The sequence below is a fragment of the Bombus fervidus genome, chromosome 1, assembly GCF_041682495.2.
Source record: "Bombus fervidus isolate BK054 chromosome 1, iyBomFerv1, whole genome shotgun sequence".
NCBI lineage: Eukaryota > Metazoa > Arthropoda > Insecta > Hymenoptera > Apidae > Bombus > Bombus fervidus.
This window is the reverse complement of record NC_091517.1, coordinates 21,407,311-21,428,764: the sequence shown is the minus strand read 5'-3', so window position 1 is coordinate 21,428,764 and position 21,454 is coordinate 21,407,311. Positions and strand designations below refer to the sequence as shown.

General features: G+C 32.3%; 4 protein-coding genes across 15 annotated transcripts in view; 2 read left to right on the top strand and 2 right to left on the bottom strand.

Moving 5' to 3' along the window:
- Nucleotides 1-425: 425 nt before the first annotated feature.
- Nucleotides 426-10,471, bottom strand: Syd (JNK-interacting protein syd). Of its 11 annotated transcripts, none has more exons than XM_072009172.1 (20): nucleotides 10,334-10,471; nucleotides 9,708-10,025; nucleotides 9,433-9,607; nucleotides 8,628-9,038; nucleotides 8,364-8,555; nucleotides 8,247-8,282; nucleotides 7,601-7,618; nucleotides 7,448-7,505; nucleotides 7,313-7,369; nucleotides 6,892-7,227; nucleotides 6,632-6,811; nucleotides 5,599-5,646; nucleotides 5,094-5,295; nucleotides 4,107-4,987; nucleotides 3,807-4,026; nucleotides 3,423-3,708; nucleotides 3,119-3,331; nucleotides 2,948-3,037; nucleotides 2,751-2,811; nucleotides 2,037-2,174 (listed from the first exon to the last, which is right to left on the bottom strand). In XM_072009172.1, the coding sequence occupies exons 2-20, from the start codon at nucleotides 10,014-10,016 to the stop codon at nucleotides 2,171-2,173; spliced, it is 3,777 nt and encodes a 1,258-aa protein (XP_071865273.1). In that variant the 5' UTR covers nucleotides 10,017-10,025; nucleotides 10,334-10,471; the 3' UTR covers nucleotides 2,037-2,170. The 11 variants fall into 11 exon arrangements, with proteins under 11 accessions (XP_071865216.1, XP_071865225.1, XP_071865244.1 ...); XM_072009183.1 differs by having other exon boundaries at nucleotides 2,751-2,808; XM_072009115.1 differs by lacking the exon at nucleotides 2,751-2,811 and having other exon boundaries at nucleotides 426-2,174.
- Mle (dosage compensation regulator mle) lies at nucleotides 10,332-16,461 on the bottom strand. Of its 2 annotated transcripts, XM_072009227.2 has the most exons (9): nucleotides 16,227-16,461; nucleotides 15,664-16,159; nucleotides 15,170-15,216; nucleotides 14,845-15,086; nucleotides 13,106-14,744; nucleotides 12,645-13,012; nucleotides 12,309-12,578; nucleotides 11,991-12,236; nucleotides 10,332-11,903 (listed from the first exon to the last, which is right to left on the bottom strand). In XM_072009227.2, exons 1-9 carry the CDS (start codon nucleotides 16,303-16,305, stop codon nucleotides 11,583-11,585), a joined length of 3,708 nt encoding a protein of 1,235 aa, XP_071865328.1. In that variant the 5' UTR covers nucleotides 16,306-16,461; the 3' UTR covers nucleotides 10,332-11,582. The 2 variants fall into 2 exon arrangements, with proteins under 2 accessions (XP_071865328.1, XP_071865338.1); XM_072009237.2 differs by lacking the exons at nucleotides 15,664-16,159; nucleotides 16,227-16,461 and adding an exon at nucleotides 15,311-15,591.
- A 273-nt stretch (nucleotides 16,462-16,734) lies between these two features.
- On the top strand, nucleotides 16,735-18,349 carry Dhps (Deoxyhypusine synthase). The gene is given in 5 exon segments (XM_074111812.1): nucleotides 16,735-17,532; nucleotides 17,732-17,845; nucleotides 17,847-17,875; nucleotides 17,877-17,955; nucleotides 18,029-18,349. Coding segments are annotated over 5 exon segments (423 nt in total). The 5' UTR covers nucleotides 16,735-17,520; the 3' UTR covers nucleotides 18,218-18,349.
- A 796-nt stretch (nucleotides 18,350-19,145) lies between these two features.
- Eip78c (Ecdysone-induced protein 78C) overlaps nucleotides 19,146-21,454 on the top strand; it is a 134,359-nt gene continuing 132,050 nt past the window's right edge. The window contains exon 1 of the mRNA XM_072009306.1: nucleotides 19,146-19,480. Coding sequence (XP_071865407.1) covers nucleotides 19,389-19,480 — 92 coding nt within the window. The 5' untranslated portion in view covers nucleotides 19,146-19,388. The remainder of the gene's footprint in view (nucleotides 19,481-21,454) is intronic.

Sequence of the window (21,454 nt, the reverse complement as noted above, 5' to 3'; positions counted from 1 at the left end):
TTCTGGATTGTTTTGTGTAACTTGAAAAAATTAAAAATACTAGTCAAAAGCTAATTTTAATTTCTATTAAGAAAATTTTTCTATTAATTTCCATATTAATCCCTAGTATGATAGAAAGTATGTGGGTAAATGTCCAAGTATGTACATATAAATAAATGCGATCATAATTTGAATAAATGCTTAATTGCTATTGAAGATCAAACATATTTTCGTTTGAATTATTTGTCCTTTTACTAAACATACCACACAGGAATAAATTTTTTAGAAGCAGTTTTCAAAGAGACCTTTGTACATCTTCCTCATAGAAAAACATCTTCCGGAACAAAACTCAAGGATTACAGAAACTGTAACGAAGAATAGTTCTATGATTAATATTTCAAAAGAAATATCGTATGCTTATACTAAGAGAAGCAAATCGAGACGTGTTGTTTCGCAACTTTCTTTATTAACGCCATTGCAGCTTCATCAGAGCCAGGTACAGTTCCGAGCTCGACACTGAAAGCGAGCTCACACACAATAATGCGCAGCCCTTATACATTGTACACATCCTGAATTTCACTGTTCGTCGCTTATAACACAGAAATTTACAAAAATTCTCATAAGCCCGAGTATTATGGCGACTTTTTCCAAGTCTCAAATGCATGTAGGTGTTGTACTACACTGTGTTCGGGTCGCTATACATTAGCTAAGATACGCAACTTTTAAACCGTCTCTCGCTTGAAATCGTACAAAGAATACAATAAAATCGTTCCTCGTCTTTGGTAATGTTATAAGGAGGGAGTACTATTGACGAAAAATAAAGTTACAGCGACCGATGAGAGATTAAATATATGATTTCATTTGTGTGTTTATCTGTGTGTGTATAGATTTATCAGAATCGCATTTGTTTCGTTTATGGACAAAAACTTAAATTACATGCTACGTAAAACACTATACAAATATCTCACAATAGTTTATGTACACATAAATTCATTAAAACGCTCTTCAGAGACCGTCTTTTAAGATAGAAGAAAAATAGGCGCGATTGAACGCGATAATATTAGAGAAGAGTTAGTAGCAGAACATAAAAAATATATTATATTCCATGTATACGTATATATATATATATATTTTTTTTTTTCAGCGAATCAAATCACTTAAGTTTGGAAAATAATATACTCTCTAACGAAAAGAATGTACAATAATAGATTATGCCTAAGACTATTTGAATCAGTTGCACCTCTCATCTCTGCAAATGAACATTGTACAATGGTTGTTATCTAACTTCCATGTAGTAATCCTGATTTCTATTGCAGCTAAGTAGCAAATATCACGGCAGCTTTGAAAACCATTATTCCATATCTTTATTCGTTATCACATTTATTGGCGGAAACGTAACGCTATACCTTCTACGTTCCTCAATCAACACTGATTCCAAGCATTCTTAAAACTTCTTATATGTATACGCAAGTACCTAGTTCTTAGATACGTGCCTCGTTCAACGACGCACAAAGAAGACATGCATAATCAAGAGAAAAGAAGTTCCGTTACAAATTACGTTATCAATACGTAACATCGAATTAGTATTCCGATAAAATATTTTTAAAGGACGTTTTTAAAGTTTAAAGCTAAGGATTATAAGCATTGCGTTAAGATATTCTACTTATCTCTCAATTTTAAAAAATTCCCCAATGAATACCCCATATCTAAAAAGTTAATCTTTTGTCAATGTTGCTTAATACGATATTCTAAAGGAAAGAAAATTTTCTGTTTAGAAATTACCATCCGTAATGAAATATTGTAAATGATTCTTAATACCCTCAGAAATTGTACATTATCTCCCTTTCTTTCGCTGTTATGCGTATTCGTTTGCGTACTTCGCTACAATCGTTATATAAGTATAATTAAATAGATGCGGCATTCGGTTGACCAAATGATAGGTCTAATTTATCGATTCCACGACAACATATCACGAGAACCGTTTAAACGCCTTGATTTATCTATAGAAATTCAAGCTGAACCATACACCAGGATCAACATACTTCCAAAATTTCTAGGCTAGCCATTCATTGGCACTGGTAAAGGACATTGCACTTGCCATACGATTAGATGACTTTGTTCTCCATGTTCTTCAGCATTTGCAGCAACAGCACTGTTAGATCGTTCCATAGTATCTTCTGTGTCTTCTCCATCACCTGAACAGAATAATTCACAATTACTTGATAAGTGATTAAACAAAAATACACAGTAAAAATAAATAAAAAGTGCGATTATCAGTTGTCTTTTGTACAATACGATGCATGTCAGCTGGAAATGCCCAACCCCCAGAGAATGAAAGAAGCAGGACAATTGTATGGTGTACAATTGCTCGAGAAACGGAGGTGCAGACACAGCTTTTTTATTAATGAAAATTATTGTAAGAATAGTTTGTGCTATACAAAAGCTAATGACTTTTCATTGACTGCTCTTATTTTTCAATCCAGAGCAACAATTATAATGAGAACACTTGTACATAAACACCTATACATCTTAATGCCGATATTTTCATAAAGAAATGAGAATAATTATTTCAATGTCAGGTTAGAAATGTATCTAACTACTAGCGAATTTGTTAGTTTAGAATTTCATTACACCGTGCACAAAACATACTCTCGTTAGTTAGTATAATTTTCGTTGGTAAATAACACAAACGATATATCCACTCAATCAAGCAGTTATATAAATCGAATAAAGATCCATCAACCGCTTTTCATTTTTCTCTGGGGGCATACCTGACCAACTGCCATACAATCAGATGAGTCGCCACGTCACTCTCGTCTTCCGCCTCATCTGCTGCAAGTGTTATAATTGTATAAAACGACATCTTGATTATGTTTTTATATACCCAATGAATTTAATTTTTCGTGCTTATAAGGGCAACCAAATAATATGTTAAAAACACAATATTAAAATTGTAAATATTACTCACCAACTCTGAAATCTATATAGCCTTCGCCACCTGAAAGAACAAGCATTGCCGGTTGAGTACCATCTGACACAGCACTTTGACCGCCATGACCTACAATATAAATTCAATAATGTAATATATTAATTTATTTCTAAAAATTAATAGTAACCAATCAATTATAAATAAACATACCAGGCACTGCAACAAACATTTTTACTGCATCTCTATGTCCATGAAAGCTAAGTTGAGCATGAGCCATACTGCAATAAGGTATGTAACTACCGGGCGTAACACCGCGATCCGAGGCAAAAATTCTGATGCCAACGCCCGGTGCATCACCTTTAGCATTTCCTACTTGAACTCTGGATACTGCCATTGATCCACCAGCACCTGTTTTACATACATCTTTTATTCATAAACATTTTATTATCATTAGACATTAACATTTAGTTTATTATTACCTTCTACAACAATATAATTAATTCTTTGAACTTACTTTCAGATAAAGGAACGGAAATTATTACTCCGTTTCCTGTGCCGATCCACAGCCTGTTGGAGGAAATGAGTAATGCAGTAATTCTTACAAATGAGAAGCCAAGTTTTCCGGTTCCAAGCATTTTGCTAACATAAGGTTCAATATCAACATCCTGAAGATGTTGATAAGTGTGAGCATGATAGAGTCTTAATGTTGAATCTAATCTAATGCTGACCCACACTCCTTCACCCAGCCAAGCTAATTGTCTCACTTGCGACTCTCGCCGTGGATGAGCATCCACAGTGCACTAAAAGTTTAAATTATAAAAATGTCCTTAATATGTTAACACAGTTTACTACATATTAAAATTTTGAAAATATAGATAATAAGAAAATATAGATATACCTCAACAGTCATTAAAACTGGATCTATTACATGAATTTTATTTCTATATCCGCACCATACCGTTTTACCACTAACGGCGGTCATACACCTAATTGAGTGTTGTGGACTACCCAAAGTAATCACATGGTACTGAGACAAATCCCATTGCCCATCTGGACCTCTTCGAAATAATGTAACAGTTCCGTCGGCAAGAGCGACAAGAACTCGTCCTTGTACATGTCTAAAAGGAAATATATATATCACATATGTATTCTAAATTAAAATACAACAATGATTTAACGTGTAGTAAAAGTTACATACACAATAGCCAGTGCGGCATCCTTCAATTTGACTGAATGCAAACAAACTGACCATTTAGCGACAGCTGAATGAACAAACACCGTACCATTCTGAGCTCCAAGCCACATTGTCGGTTGTATTGAAGACATTTTTTCTATAGGTGCATCTTCCTCAACTTTATTTTCTTTCTCCTCAGTTTTATCTTCTTTTTCATCCAGTTGTGAGTTTGGTGCCTCAAAATTAGCCTTCACAAAGTATACCTTCCCTAAATTTATCGTTTCGCTATCTACATTTTCCGAACTTTGTGGTTCAGTAGTAATACTTTGATTAACATCATCCGATTTTTTAACATTTTCATTATTTTGTTCTTCTGATGCATTTTCAGATTCATTTTTGTTTTTTTCCACCGAGACTTGAATTTCCTGTTTATTTTTTTGAGTGTTCTGTTCAGTACTTGAAGTCGTATTTACTTCGTGATTATCGTTCTCATTCACTCCATTAGCAGTTCGAACTGGATCTTCGTTCATAGCTTGAGTGTAATCACTCTCTTTGGCTCCAGGTACACTTGCAATGCAAAGTAAATGTCCTTGACAAACGCTAAAGACTTCCAAAATATCCGCTGGATTGTTAGCATCTATCACAGTAACTTTTGACATCTTCTGAGTCGATGTACAGATCCACACCAATGAGCTAAGATGTTGTTCTAATTGTTCTGCCTCGACCCTTTGATTTTCATTCTCTTGAAGCTCCTTATCCAAATGTTCAACAGCATCTTCCACTTCATTTTTTGTATTCGTACTTACTTCTTGAGCTTCAGCAGCATAAAACACGCTTCCTCCGACCATACAACCGCCATCTCGTGTTTTACCACCACTTAGGTTTACACCAGCACCACACCATATCTAAATAATAAAAGACAAACTAGAATATGGTACAAACTGTGTGTTTACATCTGATTACATAAAAACAATTACACATATTTTATATATTAATAACAGATAAATGCACCTTCATGCCAGGTTCAGATTCCTGTAAAGGTCTGCAATAAACTGGAACAGGAACGGGTTGTCTAACTGGAGCACTTGGTTTTCCAGGTAAACTCCAACCATAAGCATGTAATCGTCCATCCTCTTTCCTAACATGTGCACGGACTTGACGATATTGCTCTCTTCGTTCATTTGCACGTCTTGCTACGAGCTTCTCAGAAGATCTGTAAAAATGTATCGAAAGAACATTAATTATTCGATTATTTTTGTAATACACATGATCAAGACAGAATTTTGAATTATAAAGTTAGTAGATTTACTGAATGCTGTTATTTGTTCAACCATATATTCCTACGAAGACTCTCTTGATCACAGAACACTTTCTTGAATTCGAATGAAGCTTTAATCCAATCGTTCTTTCCATCATCTTGTATAACAATGTTCAGGTTCGTTATTTATACAATAAGATTTATATATATATCCACGTGTAGAAGCGAAATGTTAGACATAGAGCAGAACAGATTTACCTGCTGGCCAATAAGCACCCCACCGAAAACCAGAATAACCAGGTATCTCTTGACAACGCCATGAAGGACAGGCAAGGACGAAACCCGAACGAAAAATCAAAGCGCAGAGCAAGAGTGAAATAAAAGCCAAGTTTATAACATAGTCAAAACTTCATTTATTTGTTGATCAATAATGATCATATATTATCTTTCTTTTAAAAATGTACAAACTTTTATTTACAAAACTATTGCTTTTCCAGCACGACTTTGCAAAGATAACAGACAATTTACTTTGTTAAGTAAATCATATTACTATTCTGAAGTAGTAAATGGTAGATTGATTTATATAATAGGTATATGTAAGCAATTTTCCGTTTCAGTACAGACGATTATTTATAACTTCATTAATATTACCAGAAATAGATAGATGTATTAATGAGAATAAGATTATCAAAAGGGATCTGTATGCTACGGACCATAATCCTCAGTCCTTCAATACTTTATACTGCGCATAGAATATACACCCACAATTTTTTTTCATAAAAAATGGCAGGTAAGAAGGAAATCGTAATGACAATTTGTTAAAAACCATCACATTTGTAAATTGTTTAGGCAACAAATTATTTAGAAATGACTCACATTTCTTAAGAATGATCAAGAGTAATTGAGAGTCGTGACAAAAGATTATGGATCCCAACTGACCAAAGAGGACTCTAATCTGGAAAGATGATATCGATTCAAAAAAAAAAGAAGTTATAAGTCAAGATATCGAAATTCTACCCCACCAAGAGAAAAAATCTCTTGTTGTTGCAATAGCTTTGGTAAAAATATTAAAATAAACTTTACATATAAAGTTTATATAGTGATTGTGTATATCTCTCTGTAAAAATTTTCGTTGTAAAAACAATCACAGTTATTAAAATTGTAGTTAGAAGAGGGCGTGATGGTAAAAGAAACAAATCTCTATATGAAAGATAGAGAATAATTTGTCAGACTTCAGTGTCAAATTGTTATAATATCTAAGTGCGTGTATAGAATTTGATTGATTTCTCACATGGTGTCTCCCTGGTCGAAAAACTCATGGCGACCTTTCAACGTACGTCTACGCATGGTATCCAGAGGCGGTGCTGGGACAACTTGATTGGTTGGTGCACTATACCTCATATGAGGTAATGTGTGTGGTCCACGAACTAAGGCTCCTCGATCAGCAGGTCCTGTGAAGAGACTACTAAAACTACAAACAAGACAAAAGAAAGTAATAAATTGTTATCGCATTCGATATTTCAGTTTCTTTCTATGTGAAATGATACTAACAACTTCCATACAGATACTTTTCCACTTGATATACTAGCAGGATCAGTCTTTGTTGCTCTTATCATCTCTGTCCATCTAACTGCTTCTTGAAGTTCCATGAAACGTTCCTTATATTGATTTCTCTCCATAAGCACTCTAGCCATCTCGACTCTTGTAAACCTCTTCCTCTGTGCTAATGATACATCTTCTTCATCGTCGCTCTTGGCTGCTTTTGCTGCTGCTTCTGCCTCTTCCTTAACTTTTTTCAATTCTTCTTCAAGAGTAGCGACCTTCTGCCGTAGACGTTCTCTAGTTTGTTGCAAGCCCCGAACTTCTTCGCGTAATATTTCTTGTTCACTGAGGAACATATTTACTTATGTATATATTGCATATTTACAAAATAACACTTATTTATTGTATCACCTCAAAAACGACATTTTACCTTGTGAGTTCATCTACTTTCACGATTAAATCATCTTTTACAATGTTAAGCGCATTTCTGAAAAATAAATGTGATATATAAAATGTTATAATAAATATACTAAAATATTATTATAAAATATATAAGAGTACTCACTTTGTAGCTAGCAATTCATTGTTTTCCATAATAAGGTTCTCCACTTCTTTTCCCATTCCTAATAAAATATTATTTTTCATAATTAATACAACAAAACATAAATGCTTTCATTGCTAGCAATACATATATTTATAGATATTTATATATTCTTACCAAAGAAGTTGTCATTGACTGCATACGAGGTTATTTATATCATGCGATTATTAGTCAAAATATGACCACAGCCAGCAGAAGTAAGGAGGTAAGCAATGAAATATAAAATAACATTAGTACATACTTTTCCATATAACTCAAACAGAAAACTTGTAATTTCTAAAGGAAGGACAGTGCTAGAAAATAGTCAATTTTGAACAAGGAATAATATTAACAAATATTTTACAACACCAATCTAAAGTTAACTATTTTTTACTACTATCCTTTTTATATAATTGTTACTATTTATGTGATCTAGATAATATTTTAACATTTTTATTTCATTAATATTTTATAATTATAATTTTAATATTAACCCTCAGAGTTCCAAAGAATTAAGTGTAAGACCTAATTGTTAACTTAAGAATTTGGCATGCAATATTGATTTTATTTGGATATTCATTTTATCAACATTAGTAGATAGGAAAGTTGAGCATGCTTGATTAATATAAAACGAATATTGTACTATTCAATTCGTCAATGACTATATTCATCGTAATGTACGTTTTTTCTTAGTTTTGCATGAGAGAATGAATTTGAGAACTCAAAGGATTAACAAATAAGTAATGATATTTGTATAAACGTTTGGTTATTTTATGAAACATACCCGACGAGGCATATTCCCCAGGATGTACCCAACTACCTAAGATTTTAAGGACAAGGACAGTATTAGCTATAAAACTCTAAAATTATATCAAACATTAAACTGTTTAACAACAGTTACCAGTAATATCTGCTCCTTCATCCATTTCACCTAATGCATCAGCATCTTGAAAACTGAGTTCCTGGTACAATGTGTTACCACTTCGTTGCTCTCTTTCTGTTCTGCTTCTTCCACCAGAAGTAGCTAACTTTTCTACAGTCGGTGATGTCGGTGTAACCAAAGGTGGAGGTATTTCAGTTTCTGGACTCTCATCTATAAATTAAAAAATAAAAGTAGGAACATAATATTACATAACGAAATTTTCGCAGAAGGAAAACAACATACGTCTAGAAATTGCAGTTGTTTTGTTTGCTTGTACTGGTTTATCTGTTAATTGACTTTTATCAGATGTTTCAATAGCAGCTTCACTGCTACTGTCCAACATTTCAGTTCTTAAATTAGCAACAACATTTGGTGGACTTTCTTGGTCGACATCTTCTGCATTTATACTAGCTTCTAAGCTCTGAAAGCCATAACTCAATGGTCCAGAACTTCGAGACATGTGAGTTAAACCAAGAGATGGTAAACGAGATGGACCACGGCCACTAGATGAATTTTCTAATCTCTCTGTGCTTCCAACTAACATCTTTGTCCTTTCCATATAATCTACATGCGTTTTAAATAGTTCCGTATATCTCTCATGCAGTCGAGTATATTCACGCTTCAATTCAGCTTCTTTTTCTTCAAGGCGAACAACTAAAAAATCATAAAAATGATATTCCATGTCTGCTTTAACAATTTTATTATAAGGATTGTAATATATTACAGAACACTCTCTAGATTTTACTAGAAACATACAATATGTCCAATTTAAATGTATGTATGTTATTATTTTCGTAATTATTAAAAAATTTTTCGTATTTTTAATATTTAGAGAAATAATGGTATATATACATTTAAACCAGATATACTATATACAATATAAAAGTAAATAATTCACCATATGTTAAATACCCCATAACAATAAATAAAGCACTTAATAATAAAACAAACTTTTAGAAGCATACATGCAAATACTTGAAGTCCCACAGATACATGTTTATATTATTAATCAATTAGATAAAAATAAAACAAAAACTTTCTACTCTACTGTAGAGGGATATTCTGTGAAGGGATGAACTGAGAGAGCCATTAGCAATTGTACCGTGATCATGTGAATTCTTTGTTTTCAATTCCAGCATTCTTACAATTGATTCCAAACTATCAATTTTTGATAAAAGTTCTTTTCGTTCATCTTCTGCTACATCTTCAAGCTCCAGCAATTTCTAATCAGAGTCATGAAGGTTACTTTTTCTCAAAGAATGTTGTATATAATTCTAAGTGAAACATCAAGATTAGAAAGCATTACAAAAATTTGAATTATACCTGATCAGATGTTTTTCTTAATTGTTTTTCCCTTTCATATTGTGTAACAAGTTGTTCATTGTCTTCTTTTAATAACTCTAATTCAACTTCACGCTCTTGGTTTTCGGTATAAGATATGTCTAGACATTCTAGGACATTGACTAGGAGGGGCATTAGGTCTTTGACCACATCTTCGTCATAACGTGCTATCATTTTTTCAAATTCTTGATAAATACTACCAGCCAGAGATTGTACTTTCTCTGACATGACCACATGACTATCCTCATGGGTCCCATATACAGTTTCTTGATCCATCTCTATTTGATTCATTTTTTACACCTAAAATACAAAAATTTCGAATAAATATTATTAAGTCGTTTGACTTTCTTGTACCATAATTTAAATTTTCTGTTTGAGTCCTATTTTATATTTTTAATTTTTCATTAATGTATCACAGTAATGTCCTAAAGTAGTTTTTAGGCATTCTGCCAAGTAAGGTGCATATATTACAAAATAGGAATGACAAGACAAAAACAGTATTGCACAACTACAGAAGAAAGTAAATTTTCATTATTGCGCACTTAAACAAGGGGCAATTTATATAAGGGAATTAATATAAACATGTAGAAACGATCATTGCACTCAACTCTTAATAGTCAGTACTTTGACTTTACTTCGTATGGTAATCGAGAGAATTTTTTAAAAAAGCTTTAAATAGCAAGACATGGTTAAAAAACATGAATCGCATATTCTTTACGCGGTTTAATATTAATCGTTACTTTATGTCGTACTAATTGCCAAATACGGCTAAAGAATTCTTGACGAATGTTTGTAAGAAATCCAAATGTCAGACGCATAACTGCACATAACCTTTCACGATACACAATTCAAGATCGAATACACTTTTAAAACGAAAAGATTAAATCAGGTCATCACGAATTCACATTACAGAACTGGTGAATCCCGTCGTACATGGTCATTTGCATTATCACTATTTTTAAGTATCGGAAGGTTCCCCAGAGGGACAATGAGGTAGAAGGTGGAACGTCTTGCCTTGAAGTGGCCCGTTCCGTGTTGTGATCTGTGACGTTTCGCAACCACTAAACTCTTGTTTCTCCTTTTTTTTCCCGTTGTTTTTCTCACTTGATTGAACACTTGTGTAAAACGTTGTACCCGATCATATGAAACGCACCAAGGCGGCGCGAACTAGAGGAAACATTTTTCATGCATTACGTTGTTCAATTTGACATTAGCCAATTTCATTAGTTTCTGTCAACTCTGTTGACGATCGTCTTTATACGCAAATTTTCGCCATTTTTTTTTCTACTCAGTACCGACCACGTACCGACCACGCACCGACCAATACTACAAACGTATGGTCGTCTCCTGACGTGTTCACAAATAAACCTATGAAATCACAAGAGATGGAAACATTTTTCCGTTTCCATCATGCCCGTTAGATGGCCGAGTCTTCATTCTGTTTCCACAGAATCCTAATCTGTAGTTTTAATATCTGATAATATGTAGCGCTATAAAATTCCATAATTCGACTATAATATTTACGTGAGATAGGTATTGCATATCTCTTTAATAAATCGTACTTTCAAGTTATCGCAGCACTTCTTTAAAAACGCGCTATTATATATTAACAATATGCATAAATACGTCCAAATTGTTAAATATTTTTGAAGGCTTTATTTGTACTGTTATTTAGTGGGATAACAAATATTGTTAAACAAAAAGAAAAGCAACAACATTTTGAATCAAAAGATATAAAAATAAATATATGTTACATTTTCAATTAGAAGATAATGTACAACTACGTGAAACATATCGCATACACATTATAATAGAATTTTGCTAACTTTACACATTAAAGATTATTTAAAATTATAATCAATAACGACCACGAAAACCTCCTCTACCACCCCAACTTCCACTGCCTCTTCCACGTGAATTACTCATTCCGTATCCTCTATTACCACCGCCTCTGTATCCACTGTAACTGCCTCTTGAATATCTATTACCGCCTTCACCATAAAGGCTTCCGCGATAACCGCCAGCTCCGCGCATTAATTTTGCGGGATTTTCGCTTCCCGAATGAAAACCAGTCGAATATTCCCTCGGTGGTCTTTTTGAATAGAAACCACCTGTAATCTGATCCAGTTCATAACGGCAAGCATTCATTCCGCAAAGCGATTTGATTACATTTAACACCTAAAAAGAAAGCAAAGCAAAAGCAAAATTTCGTAATATTTAAGAGAATAGTAATACAGCAAAAAACATTGATATATAGAATAATACTTTTTGTTCATTGGGATTTAATTCCAGAATAGTTTCAGGTTCTTTTGCAGCTTTCACAACGAGACTTTCTAATGCGGGTCGTAAAGCTACTATTGCTGCTGCATGAGTTGGATCCATATCTAAGTTGATCCAGTTATCCAGTTTTACTACATTATCGACGTACTCGACCTTTCGAGAACCAAATAATAATAAATGAATCGGTGATACCATAGTCATTTGTTTACAAGATACTGCTCTTGTACGAATCTGTGAATAAAAATAAATTAACACAATCCTAAGATTATTTAAATTTATTACATCAAAAGAGAGTAATCTTACCTTTTCCCCGAATACGAATAATGGAAATGGGAAATTTTGCTCAAAATTACTGCAATTCACTGACGTTTTGTGAATCAACGCTGCTTTAGATTCAGTAGTAAGAACCTTTCTTTTTTCTTTATGATAGCAAACATTTGGATAAAGACCCATACATAATAATGCAGTAATTGTGTCAAGACGAGTATCTGCACCAGCGTGATAATTTAACGGTCTAGGGGAAAGAGTTTCTTCCGGAAATCCCGCACTTAGCAGAAGTGCTTGCAATTGATTCTATAAATATAAAATATTGTTAACATATTGTTCTACAATATATAAGAAAGCATTATTTATAGTTACCTTAGCTTCCCATGTTACTCTTAATGTGGGCAAACTTAAATTTTTCGAATCACAAAATGTTTGTTCTTCATACTCTCCAATAGATCTAGCTTCTTCCCATGATTGGAAAGCATGTAACATTGCTACATGATCGCTATACCTTGCACCAGCAAATGATTTTTGTTGTGCAGATAACCGTCTCAGATCAGGTCCCATATTATACACTTCTAGAAATGTTGTACTATTCGCAGCCATTGTTGAAAGTGCATCACCCACACAAAATATACAACCTAAGATCATCATTTTACCCAAACGTGGTTCTATTGGTAATCGAGCCAATATTTTTCCAAGAGGCGTTAATTCATTATTTTCATCCAAACATTTCATCTCTGAAATAAATTGCAATTATAAAACAAAAGATAATTTTAAACAATAATGTGACAAATATTTATATTTGATAATGTTCAATGGAGGAAACGTACCGCGTAATATGACCTCTGCTTCGATTACAGCATCTATTGGTGGTGGTTCAATTGCTTTTGACAAGAACTTTCCAATACTTCCTAATCTTAATAATTTAATACTCAATGCTAATTCGTGTAAAGGCGTCCTAAACATTTCGGGTGTCATATGTTCGTCCATTTTATTGTATCGCGCTTTAGAACATAGATGGAAACAATACCCTGGTCTAACACGGCCTGCTCGACCCTTTCTTTGTTCTAAGTTTGTCTTACTAGCCCAAACCGTAGCATAGTTCGTCATATTATTATGAGAAGTAAAAAGCTTCATTTTAGCTTTGCAAGAATCTATTACATAAACTACATCGTTAATTGTGATTGAGGTCTCGGCAATATTTGTTGCTAAAATAATTTTCGTTATTTCTGGCATTACAGGTTCGAAAACTTTATGTTGATCTTCTCTTGGTAATTGTGAATGCAGTGGTATAATCATGTAACTTGATCCTCCATAAACAGGGTGTTGCTGTAAATGTTTCATTAATGCGAATATTAAGTTCCAACCAGGTAAAAATATTAGTACAGCACCAGAAACATTCTGTTTCTTAATGTATCTTAGTAGAGCTTCTATAAGTTCAAAGCTTATCTCCTTTTCATTAAGTTGCGCCATGACATTCTTCGTTTGTATAGAGTACTGCATGTCAATAATTTTATTCAAATTTTCTTCTGGTTCTCCTTCATTTGGTAAATCATCTGTATCCCGACTTTTTCGTTTCTTCGAATCCAAAGGTGGTACAAAATTTGTTAATTGTATACAATCTTCTAAGAAATATTGTTGTACTGGATACGATCTTCCAGGTATTTCTATTACCGGACAATTATTGAAGTAATTACTGAATAACGTAGTGTCGATTGTAGCAGACATTAGAATAATTCGCAAATCTGGATACATATGAATCATATCACGAAGTACAACCATAATAAAATCAGAATTAACATCTCGTTCATGAATTTCATCAACAATAACATGTGATACACCCCTTAAGCCACCTTCTAATTTTCTTAAAAGTACGCCAACAGTACAAAACATTATACTGCCGTAAGGTCTCGGCAAACAAGATTCAAATCTTACAGAATATCCAACAGATAGTCCTAAATCTTCACATCTTTCTAAAGCAACTCGATCAGCTACAGATACGGCAGATATTCTTCTAGGTTGCGTAATAGCGATACTACAACATGCACCTTGACCTGATGCAATGTAGTCATCTAAAATAAACTGACATACTTGAGTTGTTTTACCACAACCTGTATTTCCTCGAATAATAATTATAGGATTATCATTAATAGCATTCATTATTTCATTCTTCATTGAAAAAACTGGTAAATGAGATCTTTCCTTAATACTTGTTTGAAGTCTCTCATCTTCTTGCAATCTTTCTCGTTGTTCATGTAATAAATCCTCTGACAACTGTTCTAAAGACATTACGGCTAATGGTCCCTCGTCAATATTGCAACCAGTCCATGGATTCCAATTTTGTTGTGGAGGGGACCAACTTACTACTCCAGCTGGTTGTGGTGCTGATGAAATAAAATCATCTAACACTTGATTTGTTAATAATGAGAACGAAACATTAAATGAATCACCGTCTTCCTTTTTACATGCCTATAATACAAATTAATATTATAAAAATCATAACTTAATTTATTTAATAAAAATAATGTAGATTTGTAAGAGTAATGTTAATATTAGTAATATAAATCACCTGATATAAGTTCACTGGAATTGGTTTTATATCCAGACTATTCAGAACATCATATATCTGATTTATCAAATCTGGTGAAATTTTAACTGGATATGGTTTTATTTGTTCTGCTTCTTTATTTTTTTTCAAAGTTCCACTAAATGGCTCAATAACACCAAGATGATACAACTGTCGAACAAGAGACAAAGCACAACTTTTTGATGCAGTTTGCTTATTTGAACCAGTCTCACGACCAGTAATATCTGAAATTCATTTTTAAAAACTTTTTTGTTATGAATAGATATTGATTTAAATATCAATTATATATATTACTTTGAAAACATACTTCTTCCAAGTTGTCTTACATAAAATGTCATTTCAGCCATGAAACCCCTAAATATAAATTTATATTATTAATATTTTATGTATATTTATATTATGCTTAATAAATCTAACAAATAATTACAATGATTAAAATTCAACTTACCATTTGAAAATATCCAAGACCATATTGGAGTACATTGTGATAAATTTCTGTGAGTGATTGCACCAAAACCATTATTGAATTATTTCAATAAAAGTTCCGGTTAAACAGTAGTTTCGTCTGTGCACGAGAGAAAACATTTTTCTCTTGTACCAGCATTAAGTATAAATAAATAGCGTACTCTAAAATGGTCTTGTAGAATTTCAAATGCTATGATAAGTCACTTATGTAATTTTCTTTATATCATCTTGAAACAGATCTTTGATACAATTGAGGATTTTAAGTGACATCACAATACCACATTGATAAGTCCAACCCAATGTAAAAGTAAACAGCTACATTGAGACAATCCATACCTCATATGATCTGGACCAAGTGGAGTATATTTGTAATCAGCATTAATTTTGTTAGTTTGCATAAATTGATGAAGTTTTGATTTAGCATTTTCTATAGTCCAGTTCCCATGAATTCCAGAATTCACATCAACATCTTCTGCATCTTCAACTTTTTTCTGATCTGCTATTCTATCAATATAAGTATAATTGCTTTCACCATGTTCATTATAAGCCCTATATGCTTGACCTATGTCATTTGGACCCATTCCATCTTGAAATACAGATTTTATTGGATATACAGGCTCTGATTTAATAATTACTTCTCCCTGTTGTAGAATGCTTTGTGTATCTTTTGGAACATCATTAGCGTTTACATGTCCTGATCGAACTAAATAATTAACGTAATCTTTGGCTGCATTTCCTTGAGCATCTTTTTTGCTAGTTGAATTTCCTGCACCCACGTAATCAAATCCGGGTACTCGTAATTCACAAAGAAATCGTTGTCGGTGTTTCGGCCCTATAATATTATTAATTATGTAACACGTCTTTATTTTTATATTATTTTGAAAATGATATTATCATACCTGTTGGTCTTACATCAAATTGTGGTTCTTTGCAATTTTTTGCGCACCATTGATGAAAGAAGGATTTTATGTCACCCATTTTGGCTGTACTTTACTTTAGGGGACATAAAATTATTGACTTTTTATATATGTTAGAATTTAGCTTTAAGAATTTTAAGGTTCAAAACTTCTGCGTATGTAAAATTGAGCACTTTTAGCGTCTTTTACACGTTATTAAGAACCGTTCACATTCAATACGTTACTTTTACGCCATATTGGCTTCTATCCATTATTTGTCCAATAAGTGAAGTCGCTGGTTATAAAATGAATACATTTAGATGTCAGCCATTTTGAAGCGGGATTTTGAATCATAAGTATAGAATTAGATTTGTTTTAGGTTATCATTTTCTCTCCAGCGCGCCATGACGCGGTCGGTTGTGCTAGAGCTAGTACATATGTATAAACTAATTTTCGGCGAAGTTCAGTCCAATGCTGATCTGTCTATACATAGTGCAGATCATTGTAATGGGTGTTGCGGATCAGTTAAATGAGAGATAAAAGTAATATGTCATACTAACTTGTAAAATACATTAAAAATATATATAAAGAAGAAATAATTTTAAACGTTGAAACGACTAACTGTTCTTTTGAATTCATATTCTACACAACGCTATTTACATGTCTGACTGTAGCTAAATACATACATATTACCTACTATCAATTACTACGTTTATTATCTACGTTGTTTGCCTATACCAGATTATAATTTACAGTATAGTTTGCAATTAGTGAATTCACTCATTGATCGGAATCATGTAATAATTACATATCGCAATACATTTTTAGTATGAATAGGGAAATTGTATTAAGACTCATATTTTCATGTTAGGTTATGTTTCCTTGTAAGCATTGTATATGTATATATGTACATACGTATATCTATAAGAAGCATTCTACAAAAAGCATTATATATATAATTTAAAAATATAACAAATTTCATATAAAAATGAATGACACATGAAAACTCAGCAATTGTAGAAAGTGCTGTATCACAGCTCTCCTATTCTAATTGAAATATAATTGTGTGAAAGTTTGTGTAGATTATTCACAAAATATAAGAAAATGAAACTTTAGAATGTAGTTAACAATTTCATATGATTAAAGTATTAAATGATATCAGCATGTTTTAGAATATGACTGGAATTAAGGAATTGCCTATCATGTTTTATTAGAAACATATAAGAATTCTGATTTTTAAGGAAAAAATTTTGGACTAGCAGTGGCTACAAACAGACTAGAAACATTTCTTTTGAAGATGATCAAAGTGGTAAATTAGAAGAAAATAAGTTTATTGAAAATATCTTTATATATAATATTTTTAGAATAATACATACATTAAATATAGATTCATGTGAAATTCAAGATATTATAAAGTATAATTTTTCTTGTACAATATAAAATGATTCATTAAAATATTTAATAATTTTTAATATTATTGACAATTTAAATATATACTTATGTTACAGGTTGAATGTATCGTAATGCAGTCTATAGCAGGTGGTATGGAAGAAAATTTAATAAAATGCTTAGCATTAAGATATACATATAGAAGATTTTCATTTATGATTAGAAAAAGAAAGTCTTAGGCAACATGGTATTAATAGAACAGGAACCTAATGACGATTACTGTCTATTTGAAGATTGGATTATGCTTACATTGGATACAATGTTGGCTGAACAGGAAGAAAAGGTATGATTTAATAAAAGAGAGCTGAACATTTTTTTTTAGAAAATTAAGCATTTAAATATTTATGAACTTTTAGGATATGATTTGAACACCATCTAAAGTAATAGCAAGACTAGGTGTAGAAATTAATAACGAAGATTTAATATATTATGGTGCTGAAGAAAATAATATTGTAGTGTTCAGCCCTACTTTGTCAGATGGCAATCTTCACTTCTATAGTAATCCAGGTTTAATTATAGACATAATCTCAGATTTGAACTTGTAAAATAAGGTTTAATATTTATATATATAATTTAATTTATTTATTAAATAAATATAGATTTTATAAATATTACAAACAAGAAATATAACAAATATATAATACAATGATATTAAATATATTGTATGTTACTTATTGCATATTATGTTGATTACTTCACAAATCTTAGGCAATTAAATACAATGACTGTGAAAGCAATAAACAATGGCATGATTATCATTGGAGGTAGTGTTGTTAAAATATTATTATACATATGAAATACAAATCTCAAGGTAATAAAGAAAGTGTAAATATAAATAAATTTAATAACCAATTGAATTAAAATAATTTACATACCAAAGAAATAGTGCTAAATATGTTGTATTTGTAAATACATCTTCAAAATTTGGTGGCAGTCATAGCGGTGCTCATTCAGATGAAGATATTTCATGGAACAAGAATTTGAATGAATGTAAAACCAGTTAAAGTAACAATATTTTAGATTTGTGCAGATGCATCTCTGATTTTTCCATTGCTCGTTGGAGAAACTTTTGCTCGACATTATTACTCAACAAGAGAAAAGATTGTTTTAGACATTTGAGAAAAATCTAATAAACCATTTTTAAATGAAATTAACCGCATTTCTATCGTCTCTTCCATATACATATGTATATGTATGTTTTTATGTTTTTGTAATACTTTGTAACTCAGTAAGTTCTTTATGATGTTAATAATATGAAACAAAAAATTTTTTATTAAAAACTTAGGTTATAAACGAACCGTTATATGTGTTTTTTTTTTTAATTCTTATTATTTTGTTAATTTTATAAAAATTCAAGATTCTTCGACGGCGCGGCGCCTGCGCAATGATAGTGTTCCTACGCGGCAGGTGTCCGTGGCGCAGGGTTGCAGGCGTCGGATAGTGGTTGTTCACGGTGGGGGTAACATCGTTTGTCAGTTGTTTTCCGTAAGTCCGCGCTCGTGGACGGGCGCATGAAACCAACCCCCAACCCCTTTGTCAAGTTCCCCGACTTTATGGTTTCTGCCCCCGTGAGATCAGACGTTCAGAGACTGGCGGGCCCGACAAAAATTCTCACCTTCCGTACGATATCCCTTCAGTTTCCAATCTCGTTGATCTCGTTAACATAATACCCTGTTAATTTCCAACGTTCGCATTGATCCGTCATTGTCGGTATGAATGATGATGGACGTGGAAGAAACCAATACCGCGTCCACTGCAAGTTCCTCACCAAGACCCTCCAGCCCTGCGGCAGATTCGACTTTCATCAGGTAAGGATTCAGAGTTTTATGTTTCTTAAGGTTAGGCTGCACACCATTTGAACGATCGCATACCAATACAGGACTATGCATATATAACAGCTATTTCAGAGTTGTTCAACAGTTGTTACCGAATACAAAAACTATTTATACAATTTCTTTAATATGAAATACTGTTTCGTTCGCTGTATAAAGCGTATAATGTACATTACGTTATTTGCTGTTCTATTTGAAATAAACTTCGAGGAAGATATACATATATACATGTACATAGGTTTAAAAATAAGAGTGTTGGTACAACTGAGGATTTGAAATAACGAACGATACAAGTAATGAAAAAATAAAAAGTAATATTTCAGTGGAAACTAAGTATCAATTTCGATTAATATTTCTTGTTTATTCTTTAAATTTCTATTTCTGACGTCTATATCGTTTACAATTTCAATTCCTCAATTATATCGGGAAGCGTTCATCATAATGGCGGCAATATCTATTTGAAAGAGTCGAATTAACATTTATACTTTGATGAATTTTATTATTATTCAGAACAGACTGTGTGCATTACTTAGTGTATAAGGAGATAACGCTTTGTGCATCGTGAAAGATTTTTGCTTCTGAAGTCGTTACGTTTTTCCTATTACACAGTCGCGTAACCTGACAAAGCGGGCGAAACTTTTTGAATGTGTGCATGATCTTCTAAAGTGCTCCCTTGGGAAAGATGATAGAGTCGTGTTTTGTTATCGTGTCCATGTTTTTGGAACTGAATACAGTTGTACAGGTATCATTTAATAATGCAAACTTTAAGAGCATCACGTCTCGTCTTCAGCATTCAGCCTTGTCTTTTTATCCAGCCGGTTTATAAATATAAACGACCAAGACCTGCTGACTGATTTTTTTCTGAATTACCGAATTCGTATTTACGTTCACGATATCCTATATATGAATTTTGCTACTATAAACGAAGAAAACTTCTATGACTTCCTTATTCGCAGTATAACTTATTTGACATGGTCTTTATCATTATCCTGCTATATAATAACCTAACCTTCAATTGGTATCATTCTATTAACTTAACCTTCAATTGATATCATTGGTATCATTCAATTGGTATCAATGTGTTAACTATGTATATCATTACATGATATATACGATATATGATATACCTACATAGTTAAATTACTTAATTTTAGGATACCTTATCTTAATTCGAATTTTCCATTTTACGCGATAAAATCCATGTACGCCATTTATCGCGTAAGATACAGAATTCGAATTCGAATTGAAGTTGAAGTTATTAAGATTAACCCTGCAATGAAATCTAACGCTAACTGTACTTTTGCGGTCATTTATAACTAACTAACAATGAGAATTCAATTTGATTGTAGGATAGTTTATAATTGTGATGACTTTATAGCGTGTCATTTTGACTATCTTCTCGTTGTGTCACGAAATTATTTTTTTATTATAAACTCTAGACTTCCTTGTTGCGAAACGATGTTCATTTTACGAATTTAAAATTTAATCAATACTTACATATTTGACATTTGAATAAAAATTTACATATTTGAATTTACTTATAACCGATATTTCCTTATTTTGAGAATGTATATGTACAGTTAGTTTATATGTTATATAGTATATACGTTATATAGTATACTAACTTCATATATTATAAAATTTAATTATTTATAAAATTTATTTATAAAATATGTTTTCCAATATTTCGAATCAACGTAGTTCAATTTAACGAGCTTCTCTTTCGTTATTTTCTTTCTATCGTGAAATTAATTGCCGTTCATTTATTCATAAAATTAATCGTTGTTATTACGCGTTTGCAAAATAAACAGTTTTGACGAGATGCGAGTTATAGGAGAAAAGCTTCGCGGAAATGGACGTTCCATTTAATTTTAAATACGTTTTTTGCAGCGGCTGGCAAGTCGATTTCCTCGTCTTTTAGTCATTGTTTTTAAAAACGCAAATGCCGGG